This window comes from Aethalodelphis obliquidens, unplaced genomic scaffold, assembly GCF_003676395.1.
Source record: "Aethalodelphis obliquidens isolate GAN/ISIS:26980383/991018 unplaced genomic scaffold, ASM367639v1 scaffold65, whole genome shotgun sequence".
In the NCBI taxonomy this organism is placed as follows: Eukaryota; Metazoa; Chordata; class Mammalia; order Artiodactyla; family Delphinidae; genus Aethalodelphis; species Aethalodelphis obliquidens.
Window position 1 is genome coordinate 9403352 of NW_020838009.1, and position 20788 is coordinate 9424139.

The 20788-nt window shown below is 43.7% G+C and overlaps 1 protein-coding gene across 8 annotated transcripts in view; it reads left to right on the plus strand.

The window, feature by feature from the left end:
- The window catches only part of CRTC3 (CREB regulated transcription coactivator 3), a 101930-nt gene that overhangs the window by 45437 nt on the left and 35705 nt on the right, over positions 1-20788 (plus strand). For 6 of the 8 annotated variants that reach the window (XR_003429243.1, XR_003429244.1, XR_003429242.1 and 3 more), the window contains exon 3: positions 14359-14478. Coding sequence is in view for 5 of the 8 variants with exons in the window: in XM_027089266.1 (XP_026945067.1) it covers positions 14359-14478 (120 nt within the window). In the remaining 3 variants the exon portion in view is untranslated. Of the gene's footprint in view, positions 1-14358; positions 14479-17828; positions 19468-20788 lie in introns of those variants that run through there. The other 2 variants (XM_027089267.1, XM_027089268.1) reach the window with 1 other exon arrangement.

A 20788-nucleotide genomic window follows, 5' to 3' on the forward strand; every position in this document is an offset into this window, starting at 1 on the left:
GAGACACAGGGGTGAGAGGAGAAGAACAGAGCATTAAGTTCTATTTCAAACACCACCCCCACCCCCCAGGGGAGAGGCTTGGCTGTGGTTAAATGGAGATGAGAGGGAGGCAGTGAAAGGGAAGAGGGTAGTGATCGTAGGCTTTGAGGACCAGGTAATTCTGAGATAGATATAAGGGCTTAGAGAAATTGGCCAAGATGAACTGTCTAGAAGGGAGTGATCCAGTTATAGCCTTGGTATATGTTCTCTGATGGTTTTTACTTTTGTTGAGTTTTCTAATATTTTTGTTTGGCTATTTTTTAAAAATTAATTAATTAATTACTGTATTTATTTTTGGCTGCGTTGGGTCTTTGTTGCTGCGCGCGGACTTTCTCTAGTTGCGGCGAGCGGGGGCTACCCTTTGTTGCGGTGCGCAGGCTTCTCATTGCAGTGGCTTCTCATGTTGCAGAGTGCAGGCTCTAGGTGCATGGGCTGCAATAGTTGTGACACACGGGCTCAGTAGTTGTGGCTCACGGGCTCTAGAGCGCAGGTCCAGTAGTTGTGGCCCACAGGGTTAGTTGCTCTGTGGCATGTGGGATCTCCCAGACCAGGGCTCGAACCCATGTCCCCTGCATTGGCAGGTGGATTCTTAACCACTGCACCACCAGGGAAGTCCCTGTTTGGCTATTTTTATATCTTGAGAATTTAGAGAAAGAACTTCTAAGAAATTGGAAATCAGGTTTAGAAATTTAATTGGCAATTAAGTTAAAAAGGTACAGAACAGTGTATTAGTGTGCTACCATTTGTGTAAAAAAGGGTGGGGGTAGAAATAATATGTATTTGCTGTACATGCATAATCAGTAGTTGGAAGGAGTCACAAGAAACTAATAATGTAATTACCCATTGGGAGGTGGGGACTGGAGAGAGGGGAACAAGGGGTGGAGGTTGTCTCTTCACTGTCCATCTTTTATTTAAGAATGTAAATATATTTCTTATTTAAATAATTTGATCTAAGCGGGTTGGTTGTCTTTAAAAGTAATGGTTCCAGCAGAGCCTGAATTTTCTTAGTTACTGATGGCTCTAAGTGGGGTCCATCTGTTCTTCCATATCTAAGAACCACCAAGAAGCAAGTTCTTGCTTTATGCCTGTGAGGTGTGGACCTTTGCCTTTTCTCAACTCTTCCCCACTGGAGAACAGCAGCGCTGGGGAAGTGGGCAGTCCTAGATTTTGGTTTAGGGAAAAAGACTGTGCCCTGGCCTGGCATGTCCTGGCCCTACTATCCATAGTTCGACTGAGTGGGCTATTAAGGGTTCTGCACCCAATTCCACCATGGGCAGAAGGGGGTTCCCGACACCAACAAGCAATTCTCCTACCATTCAACTCAATTCTGACACCATCTTCCCAGAGACAGCATCAGGTGACACAGGTTAAGGACTCAGTCCTATATAAGACTGCCCCGCCTCTACACTTCAGACACCAGTTACAAGTCTAGGTCCCCGAGTTACCTACAACTTCTGTCCAACTTGGCTGTAAATCGGAGGTTCCCATGACCTCCTCCTCCTTTGGATTCAATTAATTTAATAGAACAGCTCATAGAATTCAGGGAAACATTTACTTACACTTACCAGTTTATTATAAAAGAATATGATAAAGGATACAGATGAACATCCAGATGTAAGAGATGTGTAGGGCAAGGTATGTGGGAAAGGGGCACAGAGCTTCTGTGCCCTCTCCAGGACACACCACTGTCTTCACATCTCCATGTGTTCACCAACCCAGAAGTTCTGCAAACCCTGTCCTCTTGGGTTTTTATGGAGGCTTCATTACAGAAGCATGATTGATTACATCATTGGCCATTGGCGATTGCTTCAACTTCCAGTCCCTCTCCCCTCTCTGGTGGTGCTGAGGGGGACACTAAAAGTTTCGACCCTCTAATCACAGGGTTGGTTCTCCAGACAACCAGCCCCTACTGTTAGGTGTGTTCCAAAAGTCACCTGATCAACATAACAAAAAACACCTTTGCTGCTCTCATCACTTAGGAAATTCCAAAGGAGCTCTGTGCCAGAAATGAGGAGGAAGACCAAATATGTTTTCCTTATTAAAAGTCACAACCCCACAGCTGTAAAGCTGGTCTATAGGGAAGAGAAAGGAGAAAGTGGGCAGTCATCATCCTGACACAGGCAGAAGTCTCCCACTGGTTGTCCCCTTCCCAGCTGTGGCACATCCCACTGACAGTTAATCCTATGACTTGTCAGTCTCTCCATGACCACAAATTATTTCCAGAAACTCCAAAACTTTTCAAAACATATCAAAAATTCCCTAAACACAAACAAGTGAAATACACAGAAAATGAAAAAAAAAATTTTTCTTTAGCATTTCTCAATACGTTTCTTGGTGGCTTTAGAGGAAACATCTGAATTATGGCATTGAGGAACCATTTTACTTTTAATCTCTGTTTTATACTCCATGCGGATTGCACACCTCCACCGTTGGAGCATCAGATGAAATACAGTCACCTCAAAACTTTGAAATCCCACAAAAATAACCAAGTTCACTGATGATAATTTTCCTTATCCATTTTTTAGGGTACCAGGTAAAGTAGTTAGTTAGGGCTGTGTTAATGGTGCCTAATCTGAGAAGCTGAACCATAACATTCTGGCAGTTGAAGCTGATTGATCGCCGTTCCCTTTTCTGGGTTCTCACTGGTGGGTAGATGACTCAGGGAGCCGATGGAGGATCAGATCATTAGCTTTATTACCTTTATTACTAGCTGCTGGGTAGCTCCCAGAGCCCTTTTGGGCGGGGCTCTGGGATCAAAATGGGACATCCCTCCTCACGCCTCCCTCTTCCTGGAAGTGAGGCCACCTGCGTGCCCGCGTAGGCAGGGCTGACCAGGCTTACCTCACCAGTCACAGGCCAGAGCTGGAGAAAGGCCCACCTTCCTTGTAAGGGAGAGACCCTGCCCTACTGTTGGGAACCAAGAAGCTGTTGGTAGCACATTCACCCATCCAAAGGAGGGGCCCGGTTCAGGATGGCAGCTCTCACCAGCTCACGTCTGAGTGGTTGGATTTCTCTCCCCTGTCTGTAGGCAGAGGGGAGCACTTGCAGGTGAGAAGAAAAGACTCCCTCCTTATGAGCCCTGCCAGTTTTTGTATTAGGTGACAAAAGGAATGCCAAACCCACTTAACCTGGAGTCTCCAAACAAGCACCCAGACTCATTTGCAGTTTGAACTCAAATTAAATGGAGAACCTGGTCCCACAGACAAATCCTCCTACTTTTGGTAACTTGGTTCCTCATGGAGAAGAATGACCTTATAATGATGAATTTTTAGAAACCTCTCATCTGGGCAGATTCCCCCAAGAGATTCCCCCAAGGATACTTTACAGCTCAGCCTAAGGGAAGATATACCAGAAGCAGGGCTGTATGAAAAAGGAGTGGCCTGCCTGGGAAAGTCATCGGGTCCCATCTCCTGTGGGGTCTAGTAGAGGCTGGATGGCTGCGGCAAGGGTGCTGCATAGTGGGATTGATAGGCCTGTAAGGGCGTTCCTAACTCTTGTGACTGACTGTATGAATCCAGGAGGAACAGGACACTATGTGTGCCTCTTCATGAGCAAGTAGTCGGGTGAGGAAAAGTACCCAAGGCTCTTTTAAATCAAAAACAGGATGTACATTTCGTTGTCTTTTTTAAAACTCAATATGCTTTGTTTAGAATTGCCATGTGCTGTTATATCTAACTAAATATTCCAGATTATTTTATTCCCTCTAGAAACATTTTCTTTTATGATATACCTTCCTAGTTCCTTTGTGAAATTATACACTTATTTTGTCCTTTAAAGTCATGTGAAGAAAAGTATTTTAGTAATAATTTTTGCAGGCCATATGGTAAAACACTTAGCTTTCATCTCTTTTTTTGCATGTCTGTAAGTTATTGGGTTAAAGCTGAAAAAAAGACACCCTTAATTTACTATAGTGTCACAATTTTAATTTTAAAAAATTAAACTTTTTATTTGAAAATGTAAAATATACCCTAAAGTAGAGAATAGAATAATGAACCCCCTTATACTCATCACCAGTCTTAATATTTTCCAGTTTTATTGAGGTATAATTGACATATAACATTGTATTAGTTTAAGGTATACAACATAATGATTTGCTCTGTGTATATATTGCAAAAAAATGATTACCACAATACACAGGGGAACAAGGTCATGAGGAAAGGCGGGCTTGGTGTGCTGCTGCCATTTCTTCCACCTTCAGTCTCTGCGCCTTTCGCCGAGCTTCCAACAGCACCGTGTTGGGACAGAGCATTCGGAGGTTCACAGCCTCAGTGGTCCGTAGGAGCCGCTATGAGGAGGGTCCAGGGAAGAATTTAGCATTTTCAGTGGAAAACAAGTGGCGGATACTAGCTATGATGACTTTGTACTTTGCGTCTGGATTTACAGCACCTTTCTTTATAGTAAGACACCAACTGCTTAAAAAATAATCCATGAGACAGATATGAAGAGGAGCATTTTGAGATGTGCTGTCTCTTTGAAAAAAGGATCAAACTCTTGAACTCAGCATCCTAGATATGTTTGTAAATAAACTTATGGCATAAATCCTTAATATCTCTTCTCTGAAATATAGAACATGATAATTAAGCATGTGCTTACTTTTATTTGGGTAATATTGCATTATTAGTTTCTTAATTAAATATGTATGTGATTTTTTAAAAAAATGATTACCACAATAAGTCTAGTTAACGTCCATCACCACACACAGTTACACATTTTTTTTTTCATTGATGGGAACTTTTAAGATCTACTATCTTAGCAACTTTCAAATATGTATTATGGTATTATTAGCTCTAGTCACCATGCCATACATTACATCCTCAGAACTTGTTTATCTTAAAACTGGAAGTTTGTGCCTTTTGACTGCCTCCACCCATTTCCCTCAATAATTTTCAACACTTTGTCAATTTTGTTGCATTTATCTCCCTTACTTTTTTTTTTTTAATTCCAAATTACAGATCTCTTTTAAACTCAGTGAAGTATCTTACCAAGTTTAATCAGGGTGGTGTATCTGGCGTGATTCACGATGCAGCGAGACTGAAAGGAGAGGGAAGAAGGGCAGTCCGTGCCTACACATGACTCTTCCTCACCTCTGTCTCATACGGCAGGAAGAGGCAGGTGATGGGGTAAAGCCACGTTCAGGTGCTTTGACTCCTTTCCTACCGGACCTAAAATACCTATCTGACCCCTCTGGCCTCTGAGGACACCATTGGCCTTACTCTACTGGCCAGTTGCTTTCCTGTTTAACCTGCCTCTAGGCCAGGCACCTGCTGCCCTGCCCTGTCACTGCTCAAGTCTTAGCTCACAAAAACCAGTTCCTCCCTTCCACAGTTCCTTTCCATCATTCCATCATCACATAAGAAGCAAATCAGCTTCTTCTGGAGGAAATAAATGGGCAGACCCAATTTACCCAGAACTGATTTCTCTAGTCATGATCATATTAGGAGCCAAAGGGGAGCTGCACTCAACAGAAGGCCTCTCTTTCCACTGAAGACATTGCACCAGGCAGGAAGGCGGGGATGGGAATGGACAGTTTAAAACTTCTACCTCTGTGGGTGCTTGTGTGGTATTTCCTGGAAAGACAGTATAATATGCCTGCAGGGGCCTGGGGTCTGCATTAACCTCTGCCATGCCCATGCCCATCCCTGAGGATTTGAAGTGGAAATTCTTTTTATTATGGAAAATTTTAGCTATCCCCCAAAGTAGAAAGAATAGAATACTAAGCTCCCATATAGCCATCACCAGTTTCAATAATTCTCAACATTTTGTCATTTAAACTTTTTGATCATGCATCCTAGTAGTAAAAAAGAGTTTTGTATCCCCAATCTGGTTACGTTTTTGTTTGTTAGTTATATATACATACCCCTGTACTGTTATATTATTACACAAAAAAAATAGAAAACTGAGTGGTGGAAACAGGGCTTCTAATATCTTCTCTACACCCTATATACATCACACACTCTGCTTATTTAGAAACATAATAATAATTCATCAAACGTGTGTTGGAACCCACTGTCACAGACACCATGTGGGGGCCGAGAGGGAAGGTGCTGGGGCAGAATAACAGGTCTCACCGCTTGCAGTCCGCTAGGTCAGCAGAATGTCACCCACCAACCTCTCCAGGTGAGATGCCTGTGCGAGCCCCACCTGGGATATTGACCTTCTCAACTGCCTCTTCCGGGAACAAGAGCCCCGCTATGAACCCTAAACCCTGCACTCTGGGCATGTTTTATGCTTTGTTGTTATTTCTTATTTTTACAGATTATTCCTCCTGGTCCTCTGAGATAATTTTGACTGCTTTGATTTTTTTTTTTCTGTTTGGACCTTTGCTGCCTTAAAAAACAAACTGTTTTATCAGTCATATTTTAGAGTAATCTTTATCCTTAGTTTATCTTATTAACTTTTCTTCCCTTTTACCTTTCATTTAAAAATAAGGACTAGGAAGGGGCAACACATGGGATACAGATATGGTGACAGGCCATGTCACAGGTTAGAAGGTTTGGGTGCCAGCACCTTCTCTGCTCTGCTCTGCTCTTTGTAGCTTCTTTTCATCCTCACAGCAGGACTCATTTGGTCCTTGGGAGAAGATTGGATCCCAAATTCAGTTGGCAAAAAAGGCATGGTCTCAATGTTAAAAATAAAATAAAAACTACCCACTCAGGTGATTCAGGGGCTCTGAGAGTCAAAGTACCCTGTAAAACTGGACTAAGACCAGCCTGAAGATAGTGTAGCATTGGCCACCTGCTGGGAGAAAAGCCTTACCTTATTCCCAGAAGTTAGGAGCCTTACAGTTTTGTGAACTCAAGATCTAGCCCACTGGCGTGGCTGAGCACCAGCTGCTGCCCAATTTTAACACTGCAGAGGGCAAAGGAAGAGGCTGGGGAGCTGAGGTCAGGGAGGGCTGGCAGAGCGCTGGCACGTCTGATCCTGGAGATTTGTAAAGTATTTTGAATTATATTTTAAGGTTGTTTTGTTTTGTTTTGTTTTGATGGTGATATAATAGAGTCTCTAACCAAGCTATGAAATCCTTTTTATTCTGCTCGTTTTGTAAGGCAGAATTAAAATGCTCCATTTAGCCCCCAGGGAGTGAATTAATAGCCTCTTCTTTGCAGTGGGCAGGTCTTCCTGACTCCCTCCCTCCCTTCATCATGAGAACCAAAGGAAGCCCTGGCTGTGGCTGGAATGATCCTGGAATGTGGCTGGGTTCCCAAGAGAGGCACAGTTGTCCCTTTGTTAGACTCTTTTTTAAAAGAGGGGACCTATAACGTCGTCCATTAACTATAGCCTGCATATAAATAAGAAGCGCTGCAAACTCAGGGAATCTGCCTTCCTGCCCTTTTAAAGTCTCCAGTCTTCCCCCCAGAGAAATGTATTCAGAACCAGGGGTTAGTCTTTCATGATCGAAAGAAGAGCTAAACAGCATTGTGGGCGGGCTGGAGGTCCTGTAGAGCAAATTAGTGAGTGCGAGGGTGACCTCAGAGCCAAGCATTAACACACCACGTCTAGCAGTGCCTTTATGATCTGTTAAACTTCTACCCAGTCTCCTGTTCCACCTCTAGCTCTACTGGGGAGGAGGGAAACAGATGGGAGCTCAAATATATACAGTAATTTAGACAGACACCATGTAGCATTTTAATTCTATAGGAGGAAGCATGGGAAGGTCAATAAATAGCCTTGGGACTTGTAGCTAACCTTTATAAAATATTGTTGGACACTTACCCCAAATGAGACTGTTGGATCCAATATAAAAGATAAGTATGCTGTTTATACTGCAGGATAGCCAGATACCCTAGCAGGGCTCTTACCCTTTAATTGAATCTTGGGTCATCAGTAGATTTATGAGAACATAATAAAATTTTGTCTGGAACATTTCTGGAAAAATATTTTTTATTTTTTCTGTATATGTCAGCAAAAATCCACTTACAATCTCAAAAATAACTGATTTTGTGTGGGTGACTGAGCAAAGGAGGCAAAATGGTGAGGTGAAGAGAACCCTGAAGGAGACTCAGAATCCTGAGTTCAAGTTGCCAGGCTGTGTGACGGTGAGAAAAAATCACTTCATCTCCCTGGGTCCTGGTTTCTCATCTGTAGAAGGAAAGCACGGAGCTGGATTCCATTATGGTCAGCAGTCCTTTTGCTTATCACTCTGATAAGCCAGCAGCCCTGTTCCCTTGTGTTGCTCATCCCCACCTTATTTTCACCTGCTCTGGGCTGAAAAGCCAGGTGGTCCAGTTTATTAGGCTCAGGTAAGGTGTAATGGAGAACCTGAGGGGCTCCCTTCCAAGTGCTCTCCTGGAGGGTTCTGTTTTTGTTGCTTAGAGACTCTCTTTGCTTCCTGGTTTGCTGCTGAGATGGGTGAAGTTGTCACATAAATGACCCCTGGTTCAGGCTAGCACATTGTCCTCATACCGTAAAATAACGGTATCATCACATCCAGTGCAACTCCTGTCAGTATGTGTTTCTAGTATTGACAGTGGTATTCCAGAATAATATCTGTTGCTCTGACAGGATTTTTTTTTCTTGCGCTTTAGTTATCATAATGTCTACAAATGATGCTACTGAGAGTTGTCTTATGTGGAATTGTTTCTGTTTGAGATAGTGATTGGGCATCCCCTTGTAAAGATACTGAGGTTATGGTATTCTGGATCAAGACTTTTCAGAGGAACCATTAATATGCTTAATCTCTGTCCTCTCAAATGTTTTAAATATATTTTTAAAAACTCAGTAGAACTTCTTACAGTGCAGGAATGTACTTGGCCATCCTACTAGCATTTAGAAATCTATATTTCACTTGAGAGAAGTTGCAAATTACATTGCTCCTTTTTTTAATAACATCGTATAGAAATACAGCTGTAAGTAAGAATTGATTTTGCTGCAAGAAAGAAGTGTGGCTTGGTCATTCACATATAAAGAATATGCTATAGCATATATACCTTTAATAATGACAGTCTCCTTGAGTTGGCAATAAGCAGCTCTCCAATTCTCAAACTTCAGCTCATTCCATGACTAAACATGGGCTTAGTAGTAGGAATCTGCTTGTGGTTTGTTAGTCATGTAAGATCTGGGGTTTCTAATTAGCCACAAACTTAATGATCTGCCAGTGATGCGGTACGTCTGCTAAAAGAATCAATGCAAATGTAGGTCACATTGATAGATCAATAGTGTCTAATTAGAGGAAGTAATCTTCCTCCCAGGAAAGGTAAGGAAATCCAGCTGCCACGTTCAGCCATTCACCCCAGGCTGCAGCTTTCACAGGTGATGTGAGGTGACTGCATATGGTGCTGCATGTAAAGACACCTGCGTGAGGTCTCGGTCCTTGGGGGGAGTGCTCTGGGAGTGTGGTCCTGTCTGCCGTTGCCCTGCAAATCCTCAACGCTGCTTCTTTTGGAGGATTCACGTGTCCTGTTTCATCTCGGAAAGAGTTCCGCTATCAGCATTAGCCATGTTGCCCCCGCCCTATCAGCCACCCTAATACCTGGAAACCTGAACCAATTTGCCATCCACGTAGAGGTATTTTCAGAAGCAATCAGGAGCATGCAATTCTGCAAAGCGGGGAGAGCCTGAAACGGGGGCTCTCTGCAAGTGGACATTCAATTCCCAGAAGTACCTTGAACCGCTTTGAATTCGCCTCCTCCCCCCAAAGCCCAGCCACAGAAACTAAGTAAGAATGCCTATGGCTAGCTACTTGCCAACTCAGGAAGCACCTGTACCCTCCCGCCCCGGCCTCATTGTCCTTCACTGTTGAGGTCCGTGGAACCTTGGTGTTTGGCCTGTGCTCCACCTAGTCTACCCTCTCTCAGATTTGGGGACCTAAGCCCAGAATCCACCTTTCCCCTGCCTTGGGTTACCACTCGGTCATTCCTCTCCATGCTCAGGCCCTGGCAATTCAGTCACAATGTGAAACAGAATTCTCTGGCCACCCCTTCACTGCTCAGTTTCCTACTGAGAGCCTCCTGGTGCTAACCCTCACCCCTGCATTACCTCAGGCAGCCAGCGAGGACACTGCCACTCCCCATGTGCGGTTCCCATCCGCTTTCTAGTGCCTGGGGCCCTGCAGTAAGACCAATGCTGGCCCGGGCCTTGAAGCGGTTATTGGACCTCCCATCCCTATGTATTTCAGAATAAAAACTGTTAAGCCTTCCAGAACAAACAAACAAACAAAAAGATAAGGAAATCCAGCTAAATTCTGATTTTTCCCACACTGAATACTTTGAATGTTATTGGACAGTCTCTCAAATAGAGTCTTCCTCTTCTGTGTTGCCCTTTTCTTGCTTGTATCCTAAGAATGTGCTCGGTCTACCTATGGGTAGTCCAGCACCGGATCCCAGATATCAGTGTGGAGGAGCTTCTGTATACGGGTGTGCAGGAGTCCTGTATTCTCTACTTAGTGTCTGGGTCCCACGTTTTCAGATCGGGTGGTGCTTGTCAGAACCTGAGCCTGAGGCCCTCCTTAAAACATGTAGGCACCAATTTGCAGGCTCTTTTGACTTTCCACTTCCCTCGTTGCTCTTCGTGAAAAGCAGGACTCTCCATCTCACTGCAGTCTCTCTGCCATCACTGCCATATCAGTCAGCTTTGCTACAGTACCAACCAATTCAAAAACTCTGGGACTTTCAGCAAACCTTTGTTTTTCACTCATATTCCCTGCTGTGCTCTCCTCCCTGTATCTTCCCCTTCTGCAACTGAGGTTGAAGCAGCATCCGCTCTTTGGGACATGGCATTCTCATGGCAGAAGGAAGGGTGTGAGAGTTTCTGTTTGGACAAGATGTATATCACGTGTGCTCATGATCCATTGATTAAAGCAAGTCACAAAGCCCTGCCAACATTCTTTTTAGGCATTCATCCCAGATTGCAGCTTTCAGAGGTGACATGGCATGGGCAGCAGATGGGTGTGGGAGGCTCAGAATGCTGGAGGATGCCCCTAATGATGATGTCACTCCTGCTGTCCACAGAAGGGCTCTGCAGGGTGGCCTCACCTTTAACAAGATGCTCTCCAGTGTCCCACCACCTGGATATCCATCCTCCTTCTGATGCCCAGTGTATTGGCCTGCTGGACCTTCCCTAATAGAATACCACAGACTGGGTGCCTTAAACAACAGAAATTTATTTTTTCATAGTTCTGGAGGCTGTAAAGTTCAAAATCAAGGTGTTGGTAGTTTGGTTTCTATTGAGGACTCTCTTCCTGGCTTGCAGATGGCTGCCTTCTTGCTTTGTCCTCACATGGCCTTTCATCTGTGTGCGTGTCCTCCTGGTGTCTCTTCCTCTTCTTAAAAGGACACCAGTCCTAAAAAAAAAAAAAAAAAAAAGACACCAGTCCTATGGATTAGATCCTACCTTATGACCTCATTTAACCTTAATTACTTCCTTAAAGACCCCATCTCCAAATACAGTCACATTGGGGATTAGGGCTTTAATGCACAAATTCTGGGGGACACAATTCAGTCTGTAACACCCAGTTTCCTTGGGATAAGGCAGCTTTCACACACATAATTTAATTTCGTTTTCTCAACAAGCCTGTGAGGAAGTTATCAGATGATCATTTCCACTTTACCGATAAGGAAGACAAACGAAGTAACTTGTTAGTAAGTGGAAGATTCTGGACTGAGACTGTTTTCTTTGATTCCAAACCACAAGTTCTTTGAACTGTATAATGGAGTTTTGGCCTTATGAATGTTGGAAATGAAATACTGTACGCTTATTGAATTAATAACTGTAAGGATTACATAATATATGGAAGATTGTTTACAAAATGTTAAGTACGGAAAATAGATCACAAAAATAAATGTGCTATGGGTACCACCATGTAAAAACTATGGATAAAACTTGAAAAGGAACAGAAGAAATGAAGTACTTGACCTTCAGGGTGGTAGGGTTTTATTCCTTTTTTGTATTAAAGTTAGCTTAAGAAATACATTTTTAAATAACAGAATTTTAGCTCTTATCAAGGACGAGATTGGAAGTTGGTGGGAACAGGAGAACTGTGTGTCTGTTTGTCCCTAGCTTTTTGGGATCCAGAGACTTAGGTCAACTACCAAACACCATAGTGTTTAACAGACTCCTTCACTGTGAAACCTCCTCCAGTTCCAGCTTCCTGGGCTGAACTGCTGTAGTTCATTTGATGGGCAAGACCCTGTGAGTTGAGAGGGCTAAAGTCAAATATAGTGTGGAAGAAGATCAGCTACTACAGCGGCAGAGAGTTGAACTTGTGCCACGGTGAGGAAGAGAAGAAAATTTCAAATGTGGCCAGAGATTTCCCCTACACACACACACACACACACACACACACACACACACACACACACACACACACACTGAGTCCGAGTAATAATAGAGGATCTGGGCCAGCAAGGGTTAAGGCAAAACAGGCAAGTGTAAATAGAAAATATATGTGTAGTAGGAAGTTCAGAAGACATTCCAAGAGCTTTCTGCTTTTTGGATCCCTCCCCTTTATTTTTAATTTTATTATTTTGGCCACGCCGTGCGGCATGCGGGATCTCAGTTCCCCTGCAGTGGAAGCACAGAGTCTTAACCACTGCACCGCCGGGGAAGTCCCCTTGGATCCCCTTCTAAAGACCCTCGGTGCCCCTTCTGTAGGCTGGCCTCTGGGAGCTCAGTCTGGCAGTAGTTGTGCTCTACGACTCCTAGAGGAAAATGTTATTTTCAAGTACAGTTAACATTCGTGTGATTTTATTACCAGAGAGTCCTCCCTTTTCTTTTATCCTGGAACAAAGTAATCTGTCTCTTAAAAATTATGTCTGCTGTGTAAGCAGGTCCTGATAAAGTGTGCCTTGGGTATTCACCCTCTTGATTAACAAAGGTGTTTCAACTTATCACTCCCTAGATTAGTGTGCTGTCTTGTCTGAGATCAACATCCATCTTACCTATCACAATGGATGTTTTTCTTCCAGTACCAGAGGTTGTTCCTCAGTAAGATCTCTTTATTTTAGGAGTTAATAGATTTGGATTGTAAAACTAGAGAACTGAGACAGGCTGGGACCTGGGACCCTTTGCTGACAGAACTGTTCAACTAAACTAGTCCAGACATTTTATCAGTCCACTCGGGAGAAATAGGAGTCATTCCCAAATCCGATATAAGAAAATCTGTGTGTTTATAACAAAGAAAAATTAGCGACCAATTCTTAACTAAAAGAAGCTCCCCCAGAAAGACATACTCCGTCAGAGGATTCCTTTCATAGTAAGCTAGGTATTTGACATATGATTCAGTTTACATAAAAGAAAATCTGTTTTCATGTATTTCACAAACATCTCTGGCATAATATTGTATACACATTGCCCCATTATGTGAGGTAGAATGGTCCAGCCTAGGATTTGGTTTTTGCTTGTGACCACCTAGAGGGATGAGATAAAGAGGATGGGAGGGAGACGCAAGAGGAAGGGGATATGGGGATATACGTATGCATATAGCTGATTCACTTTGTAATACAGCAGAAACTAACACAGCACTGTAAAGCAATTATACTCCAACAAAGATGTTAAAAAAAAAAAAAGGTTGCCTTTTATCATGCCAAACTCAAAAATGTTAAGAATGTCACCCAAGCCTCCATTAATAAAAGATTTTGTATTTATTGACCATGGATTTATCTTGAATCTGTTTGTATTTTCATTTGTACCATTTGGGGTATAAATGAGTTGATAATGAGTTGTGTGTTTCCCAGTTGTATTCAGGTAGTATTCTTTTTTCTCGCCTTGACTCAGGGGTCACAAACTCAGATGTCTAACATAAGAAGTCAGCTACTCTCAATTTCAGTCCCCATTGCCAAGTGGGAATTTGGGACCAGTGTGGCCAAGATGTTCAGATTTTTCACTAGAAGCCCCAAACCTGAATTTTTAAACATTGTCGAGTCAATCAAAAATATAAAAAGACACCGTATAGAGCAAGTAGTCCCCAGTCCCCAGGAGGTATCCCATTTTATTTCTGGATGCCACATCTATGTTTCTGAACACTGCACGCTGTAGGTACTCAGTTCGCTTCTGTCTTAAGTACACCTCTTTTATATTTCATGCTTATCTCCTAATTCCTGGGATTTGATGTATGAGTCCATAGTCTCCAAATTGTGACAACTTTTAATATATCATTCTTTCAGCTTTCATCTTCACACACTAAAGACTATTTTAAATTATTCTGTAATGATGTAGAAACAGCTCCATGTGCTGCATTTTATTTACCTTGACTCAAGGCACAGTCATAGACACCAGTAAAATTATAAAGTCAGCCTTGTCATCTGTTGTTGTGATCAGTTGGTGTTCTTGAGGGTGAGTGGCAATGTCACGGTCACAGGCCAACTCTCTCCCTTCTCTCCACAGCCGGCGTTCCACCCAGCTGACAGCGTGCGCGGAACCCGCCACCATGGGCTGGTGGAGAGGCCGTCCCGGACCCGCTTCCACCCCCTCCACCGACGGTCTGGGGACAAGCCAGGACGACAAATATCCTTTTTCATTGTCTGAGGAGAGGATAAGTTTTGAAAGGTTTTCAGGATGTATCTTCCCTGTCATTCCCCTTTGGCCTCAAAATCTTCATTTTATCTGATGAACAGAGGCAAGAAAAATAAGTGAGTTGGAAACCAGAAACATCTCCGCAGGTAAAAATTGGAAGGATCATTGTAGATGTTTACTTTATGAAAGTGTCAATAAAGTTCAGTTTAATGAAGTAACTGAACATAAACAACATGTAATTCAGCCCCACTGCAAGGCCTTCTCAGCATTTTCTTCAGAAATCAGCAGTCAGAATTAAACGTGACTTTGAATCAGGTTAGATAGATTTAATCTGTCCAGCCAAAACAAACAGACAGATAGGTGATTTGTTTTTATTTCTGTTGACCCACTGACCTGCTGCTAGAACTTACAGAAGAAATTTTATATGATTTTCTATTTATGGAGTTTCAAATTCAATAGATGACAACTAAAATATAAAGCTGGTATTTAGGAAAATCTTACGTAGTGATATTCACTCACACCAAATCCTATGCTATTAAGTAGGAAGAAAAAAAGGAGATTGTGAATTCATCTGACAATTTTATTTTTGAGGCCAGAGTGGGGTGTGCTGCTCGGGGTCCAGCATTGTGCTCAGGGCTTTTGGAAACAGACCTGAGCTGGATTTTGTGGGAGGAGGGCCTGAGTTCTCACTTCACTCTTCTCACCCGCAGGGGTGGAGGAAGACGAGAAAGGCGGGGTAAGTCTTACTGCAGAGCTGGATTCCTGGCAGTGATGGTAGAGTTCGCTTCACCAGCCTAGAAACCAGGAAGTGGGGGGAGGACGCTTATGTTTACTGAGCACCTACCCATGCCAGACACTGTGCTGGGCAGTTCATATGTCATTTAGTCCTCAATACTTACTGAGCAGTTTACTTTTTTTAACCCCCATTTTCCAATGAGGAAACTGAGTGTCAGAGTAACTTGCCCAAAATTCCACTGCTGAGGTTGGAGGGGCCCAGATTCAGCCCAGGTCAAGCTGACCCCCCAGCCTGAGCCCCTCCCTCGCTACAGCACTCAGTGGTCCCCAGGACCACACTCAAGAGAGACCCCCTGGGAGGAGTTGCGGGGGGGGGGGGGGGGGGGGGGGGGGGGGTCGCACAGAGGAAACCACTGCTTCTCTTGCCCTTGGGCTTCTTGCAGTTTTCTGTCAATGTGAGGCGAGGGTAATGACCCCAATGAATGTTTACTTCTCCTCTCTTCCACCCCCAGGGACACACCACATTTGGTCCACTGAGATACCTTGACTTCTAATTTTGTGTATCATGTGACCATTATCTGGGAAAATGAAGTTGATAACTAATTTTTCCAAGTTCTTTCTGGGAGGCGAGAATTCTACCATTTAACCACCAATACCCCTCAAATTCCTTTCTGGAATGTGTAGTAACTTTTACATAGAATGCAAAAGGAAAGGAGAATTCAGGCAGTACTTCAGCTCATTCACATGTGTGCGGGTGGAGCAGTTCCTGGAACCATTGTCTAAATTGCTTGGAATTTTCAAGTAAAAGAGTGTTTCTTGATGTAACTAACATTGTATCTTTTTCTAATTTCTCAATTCCCTCTTTCCCTTGTAGGTGTTCTCTCTGAATATTATAATACATATAGATATATTTATAGCTATTTCAAATCCTTTTTGCAGCAAGTATAGTCTAAATATATGCATATACTCACAGCTTTTTAAACTAGAGGACTGTCTAGAAGAGGAGGAGATTGAAGAAAAGCAACGGAGAAAAATGTTCATTCACTTAACAGTTAGTGTTAGGCACCATTTAGACACTATAGATATCATGGGAAACATAACGTAGTCCCTGCCCTCAAGTTGCTTGTAGTTCAGTGGGAGAGGCAGCTGGCCAAGCAAACGGTGTCAGCACAGTGTGGTGAGCTGCAGGTGATGCAGCTTAGGGGCTGTGCAAGCTCAGAGTAGCACAGCCTGCACCAGTCTTGGGGAGATGGAGAAGGCATCCCAGAGGAAAATCTGAGGCTTGAAGGATAGGTAACAAGTGAGGGGATAGCATGTTTATTTATTTAACAGGTATTCACAGAGCCCCTTCTCTGTACAAGGTACTGTTCTAAGCACTGGGGACTCAGAGGTGTATGAGACAGACGTGTCCCTGCCTTCTTGAGTTTACAGTCCTGTGGGAGATGACAGACAACAAACAGGTGAAAAAAAAAAAAAAATTATTAAAGGAAAATAACTTCAGGTGGTTGTGATATGCAGGGAGGAAGACAGCCGGGAGGAGATGTTTCAGGCGGAGTGAACAGCTTGTGCAAAGTGCCGGAGGGAAGACTTCACTGTCTGTTCAGGTGACTCTATCTCTTTTCAGGTAATAAGTCATAGGTTAGAACTTGACTGTGTATATGGGTCAATTCATGAGAGCAGCAGCAAAGCAGATCAACTCCTAAGGGCAGGAGAAGCAAGAACCAAATAAATATACAGATGAATTAAAGTTGTTCATCAGACAGTGCAAGTCTGATTCACCGACCATGAGATGTCTCTCTGAAGCACCTAACGGGGGTCCTGGGACTGACATCTGCTGACTCAAAAGAGTTCTTTAGCGTAGGCCTGCCCATGAATAAACAGAGAGTCTCTTGAAGAATCAAGGGACCTTGAGCTCCTAGTAAAATATAAAAGTGGAATGATTTTATGTCGAAGATATGAATATATTCAGGAGAAGATGGGGAAGAGGGCTGCAATTCCATCTTTCCTTTCCTGGCCTGCATTCATTTGATTTTGCAATAATTTGCTTAAAATGGTTGCCTTTCTCACCGATCTATTACTTCCTTAATGAAGTTTTATTATTCGGAAGTATTAACACCGGTTTGAATCTTTGCTAGAACAAAGAGAAGAAATGTATTCAGAATTTTCTTCTTCCAGCTGTTTCTTGGCTTGGGTGTTATTTTAGAACGCGCACAGTGACTTAGAGAAGGGTTCAGTCCTATGATCTCAAATGAACATTGTTAACAGTGTGGGCACCACAAGCAGCGGAGATCTGGCACAAGGGCATTCCTCCCGTGGTGGGCAGTGGGCAGCCACCGTAGCAGGGAAGGCTGGCACAGTGGGCTCTGGGCTCTGCTGTTGGCATGGCGGCCGCCAGAAGCAGAGACCAGGGCACTGCCCACCTGAGATCTGGCCCAGGACTGTACTCAGGGCAGCAGAGAGGCGCTGCCTGGTCCCCAGCTGGGGGCCTGGGCCTGAGAACTCGGAGGAGAGGCTCTCCTACCTTCCTGCAGCTGCTCATGTCTTCAGCAGCCCTTCTCACTCCTCAAAGGCAGCAAACATGTATCCCAAACACCATCCTGTTGAATTTCTGAGCTATTAACATAAATTTACAGCAAATATAATATTATCTCAGACCTGTGGATAATACATTGAAGAAAAGGGGGACACACTGAAGAATCATAAGAAACGCCTCCCTCTAAAAGAGATGTGTTTTTAGGAAGAAAGAAAAACAAACGTTTAGAAATTTTCTGATTTACATTCCCAACAAGGTTTGAGAGTATATTGTGTCCAGAAAACTAGGGTGAACAGTCACGAAGAGATGCCTTAAGACCTGCCAAAGTTAGGAATGGCTTTCCTCTTTGGAATAGGCCTTGCTTTGATTCTTTTCATACAATGAGATGAAAATTTTAGGATGTCAGTTTATAGAACACTGTTTCTTTGAAATGCACTGCCTATTATATTTGAGAAATGTCGGGTTCTCTGTATCTTCTTGAAGCTTCACAGTTTATATTAGGGGTCTGAGAAGCCTGGCAGTTAAGAAACTTGTCTTTAATCCAGGGTTTCCAAAACTTAGTTGATCACAAAATCCAGTTTTTACCTACCACCCATTAAGGATTTCCATCTTGGAGGATAAGGAAATGCTAGTTTTTAGAGTTTTAAGGGGAAAATAGTCAGACTTCAAAATCCCACATGCCGCCTATTTGTCACTCGCATGCTGAGGTAAACAGGAGGACAGTTTCATACACACAGGGACTCAAAAAAGATCTCACTCATGTACCTCCCTTCATGTTTGACTTTTAGATGTATTCTGGCAGGACATAGTTGGAGGTAAAAGGACAAGAGGAAGTTGAGCGATGGTGAAGACATGGTTGAGAAATTAGGAAGGAACCAAATTGTGGTCAGTTTTATATGTTAAATCTGACCCTGGCACTTGTCTTGGTGGGTGGGTTCTATTAACCCACCAGACCTGGAGTTCACTTACCCCACCAGCTGCGTGGACCATCATGAACCTGCCCCACAAACTCTGTGCCTGGAGGAGCACGGAGTTGCAGAGGGCAGGAGAGAACATGGTCGCCCCTAGGCTGCTCAAGAAGGCAGTTCCTGAGCCCTGCCCTGGGTGCCCTTACCTCATGGGAACAGGAAGCCAAAAGAAGAACCCGGCTGTGCTCACCAGCCACGAGCAGGCAGCACAAGAAAGAGACAGGGTCGGACTTGTTTGGAGCTTCTGAGGCTCAGTGACCCCACCCATGGGGAAATGGGCCAGCAGGTGTCCTGTCATATCAGCAGAAGGGCTACTCCCCTTCCTTTGGGAAAGAGTGTGTGAGAACTTTCCCTCTGACCCTCCCCGAGCTGAGAAGGAGCAGGAGCCCCCTTGTCGATGGACTGAGGCAGGAGCACGAGGGGAAGGATTCTCCGCTACAGAACTGCAGGGACTTGGGGAGAGAGAGCAGCCCGGGATGACTGGCATTTCCACCTGGAGCACCTGGGTGGATGGCACCCTCCATTACATACGATGGACTCCTAGCAAGACGAGCAGGCGAGAGGCAAGATGATGAGTGGGGTTTTAGGTAGAATTTGAGGTACTTTTGGTGGAGAAGCTGAGTAGGCAGTTGGAAATTTGAGCCTGAAGTTCATGAGAACTGTTGGGAGCTGGAGGTATGGATTTATGAGTTACTGGACTGTGGATGATGGATGGAGCCAGAGGCATGGGTGGGACCGACCAAGGTGAGCATGGAAGGCAGGACACTCTTCCCAAAGTGGCTGTGCCCGGAGTCCCCAGCCTCTCGCCCTGCTCCCACTCTACATGGCACGCATGATACTGAGACCCTTCTTCCCATCCTGTCCTTTTGAGAGCAATGTAAGCAGATGTGGGCTGAGAGGCTGTGAGGCCACAGAAACTCTGGACCATCAGGGTTGAAGGCAGAAGAGGAGGAGCCAGAAGAGGAGTGCACAGGGGGATAAATAAAAAGGCCCATTATAATGTGGGATTGTTTGTTTTTGGATTTTTTTTTTTAATGTTGACCATTTATAAAGTCTTCATGGAATTTGCTACAATACTGCCTCCATTCCATGCCTTGGCTCCTTGGCCGGGAGGCATGTGGGATCCCGGCTCCCCAACCAGGGATTGAACCTGCACCCCCTGCGCCAGAAGGCAAAGTCTCAACCACGGGACCGCCAGGGAAGTCCCTGTGGGACTGTTTTTTGACTTAGGCTTAACTAACGTAGTGCTGGGTGAGGAGCTGATGTGGCTTGTTAAAAACCCTGTCACCTCTGCTGCTGTTCTGTTTGTTTGCTGGCAGCTAGCAAGCACTCTAGAAATGTTTGTTGAATTAAATGGTAAATTCAAGTTTGCAAATAAGGTATTTTTTCTGTCTTTAGGATGTTCTTTAGGACATATTAGTGTTGTAGAGTAATTAAAGCCACCTGAACAAAATTTTCTGAAATCTTCAGAAGAACAAATAAACCTTTTGTAGGTTTTCTTCTGTTGAATTTAGCTGTAAGCTATTGACATTAGTGGTTACTAACATTAGTGGTTCTCTTGGTGCCAACAATTGTTGGGTTTTTGAATATCCATTAAGTGAGATGTGAATGGTGAGAACTGGGAGAGCTCAGAGGTCACATCTTTTAACTTTTGAAGCCTCGGCCTACTCATATTAAAATTTCAGGAATTTACTACATTTCCGTGTTGTTAATACACATCAGAAAGGCTAAAATGCTGACTTATACCTCAACATTGAAATAATCGATGTTTGATCATTGCACTGCTATTACACCACTGCATTCTAATTTGTATTACAGGTTCCAGATAAGTGGACTTAAGGACTTTAAGGGTGGCAGTGTCCTGAGGGAAGTGGTAAACTTCTGCTTCTGAAATTTATCTTTTCTGGACAGAGATTCATCAAACTCTGCAGGAAAGAGAAAGGCTCAATGCCTTCTCCCTAATGGCTCTGCCAACTGAGATACTGCTGTGCTTCCTCTCAGAGGGCCTTCTTATTTCTTTATCACCTTTTCCTCTTCTGTCTCCTTCTGCAGTCTGTTCTCATCT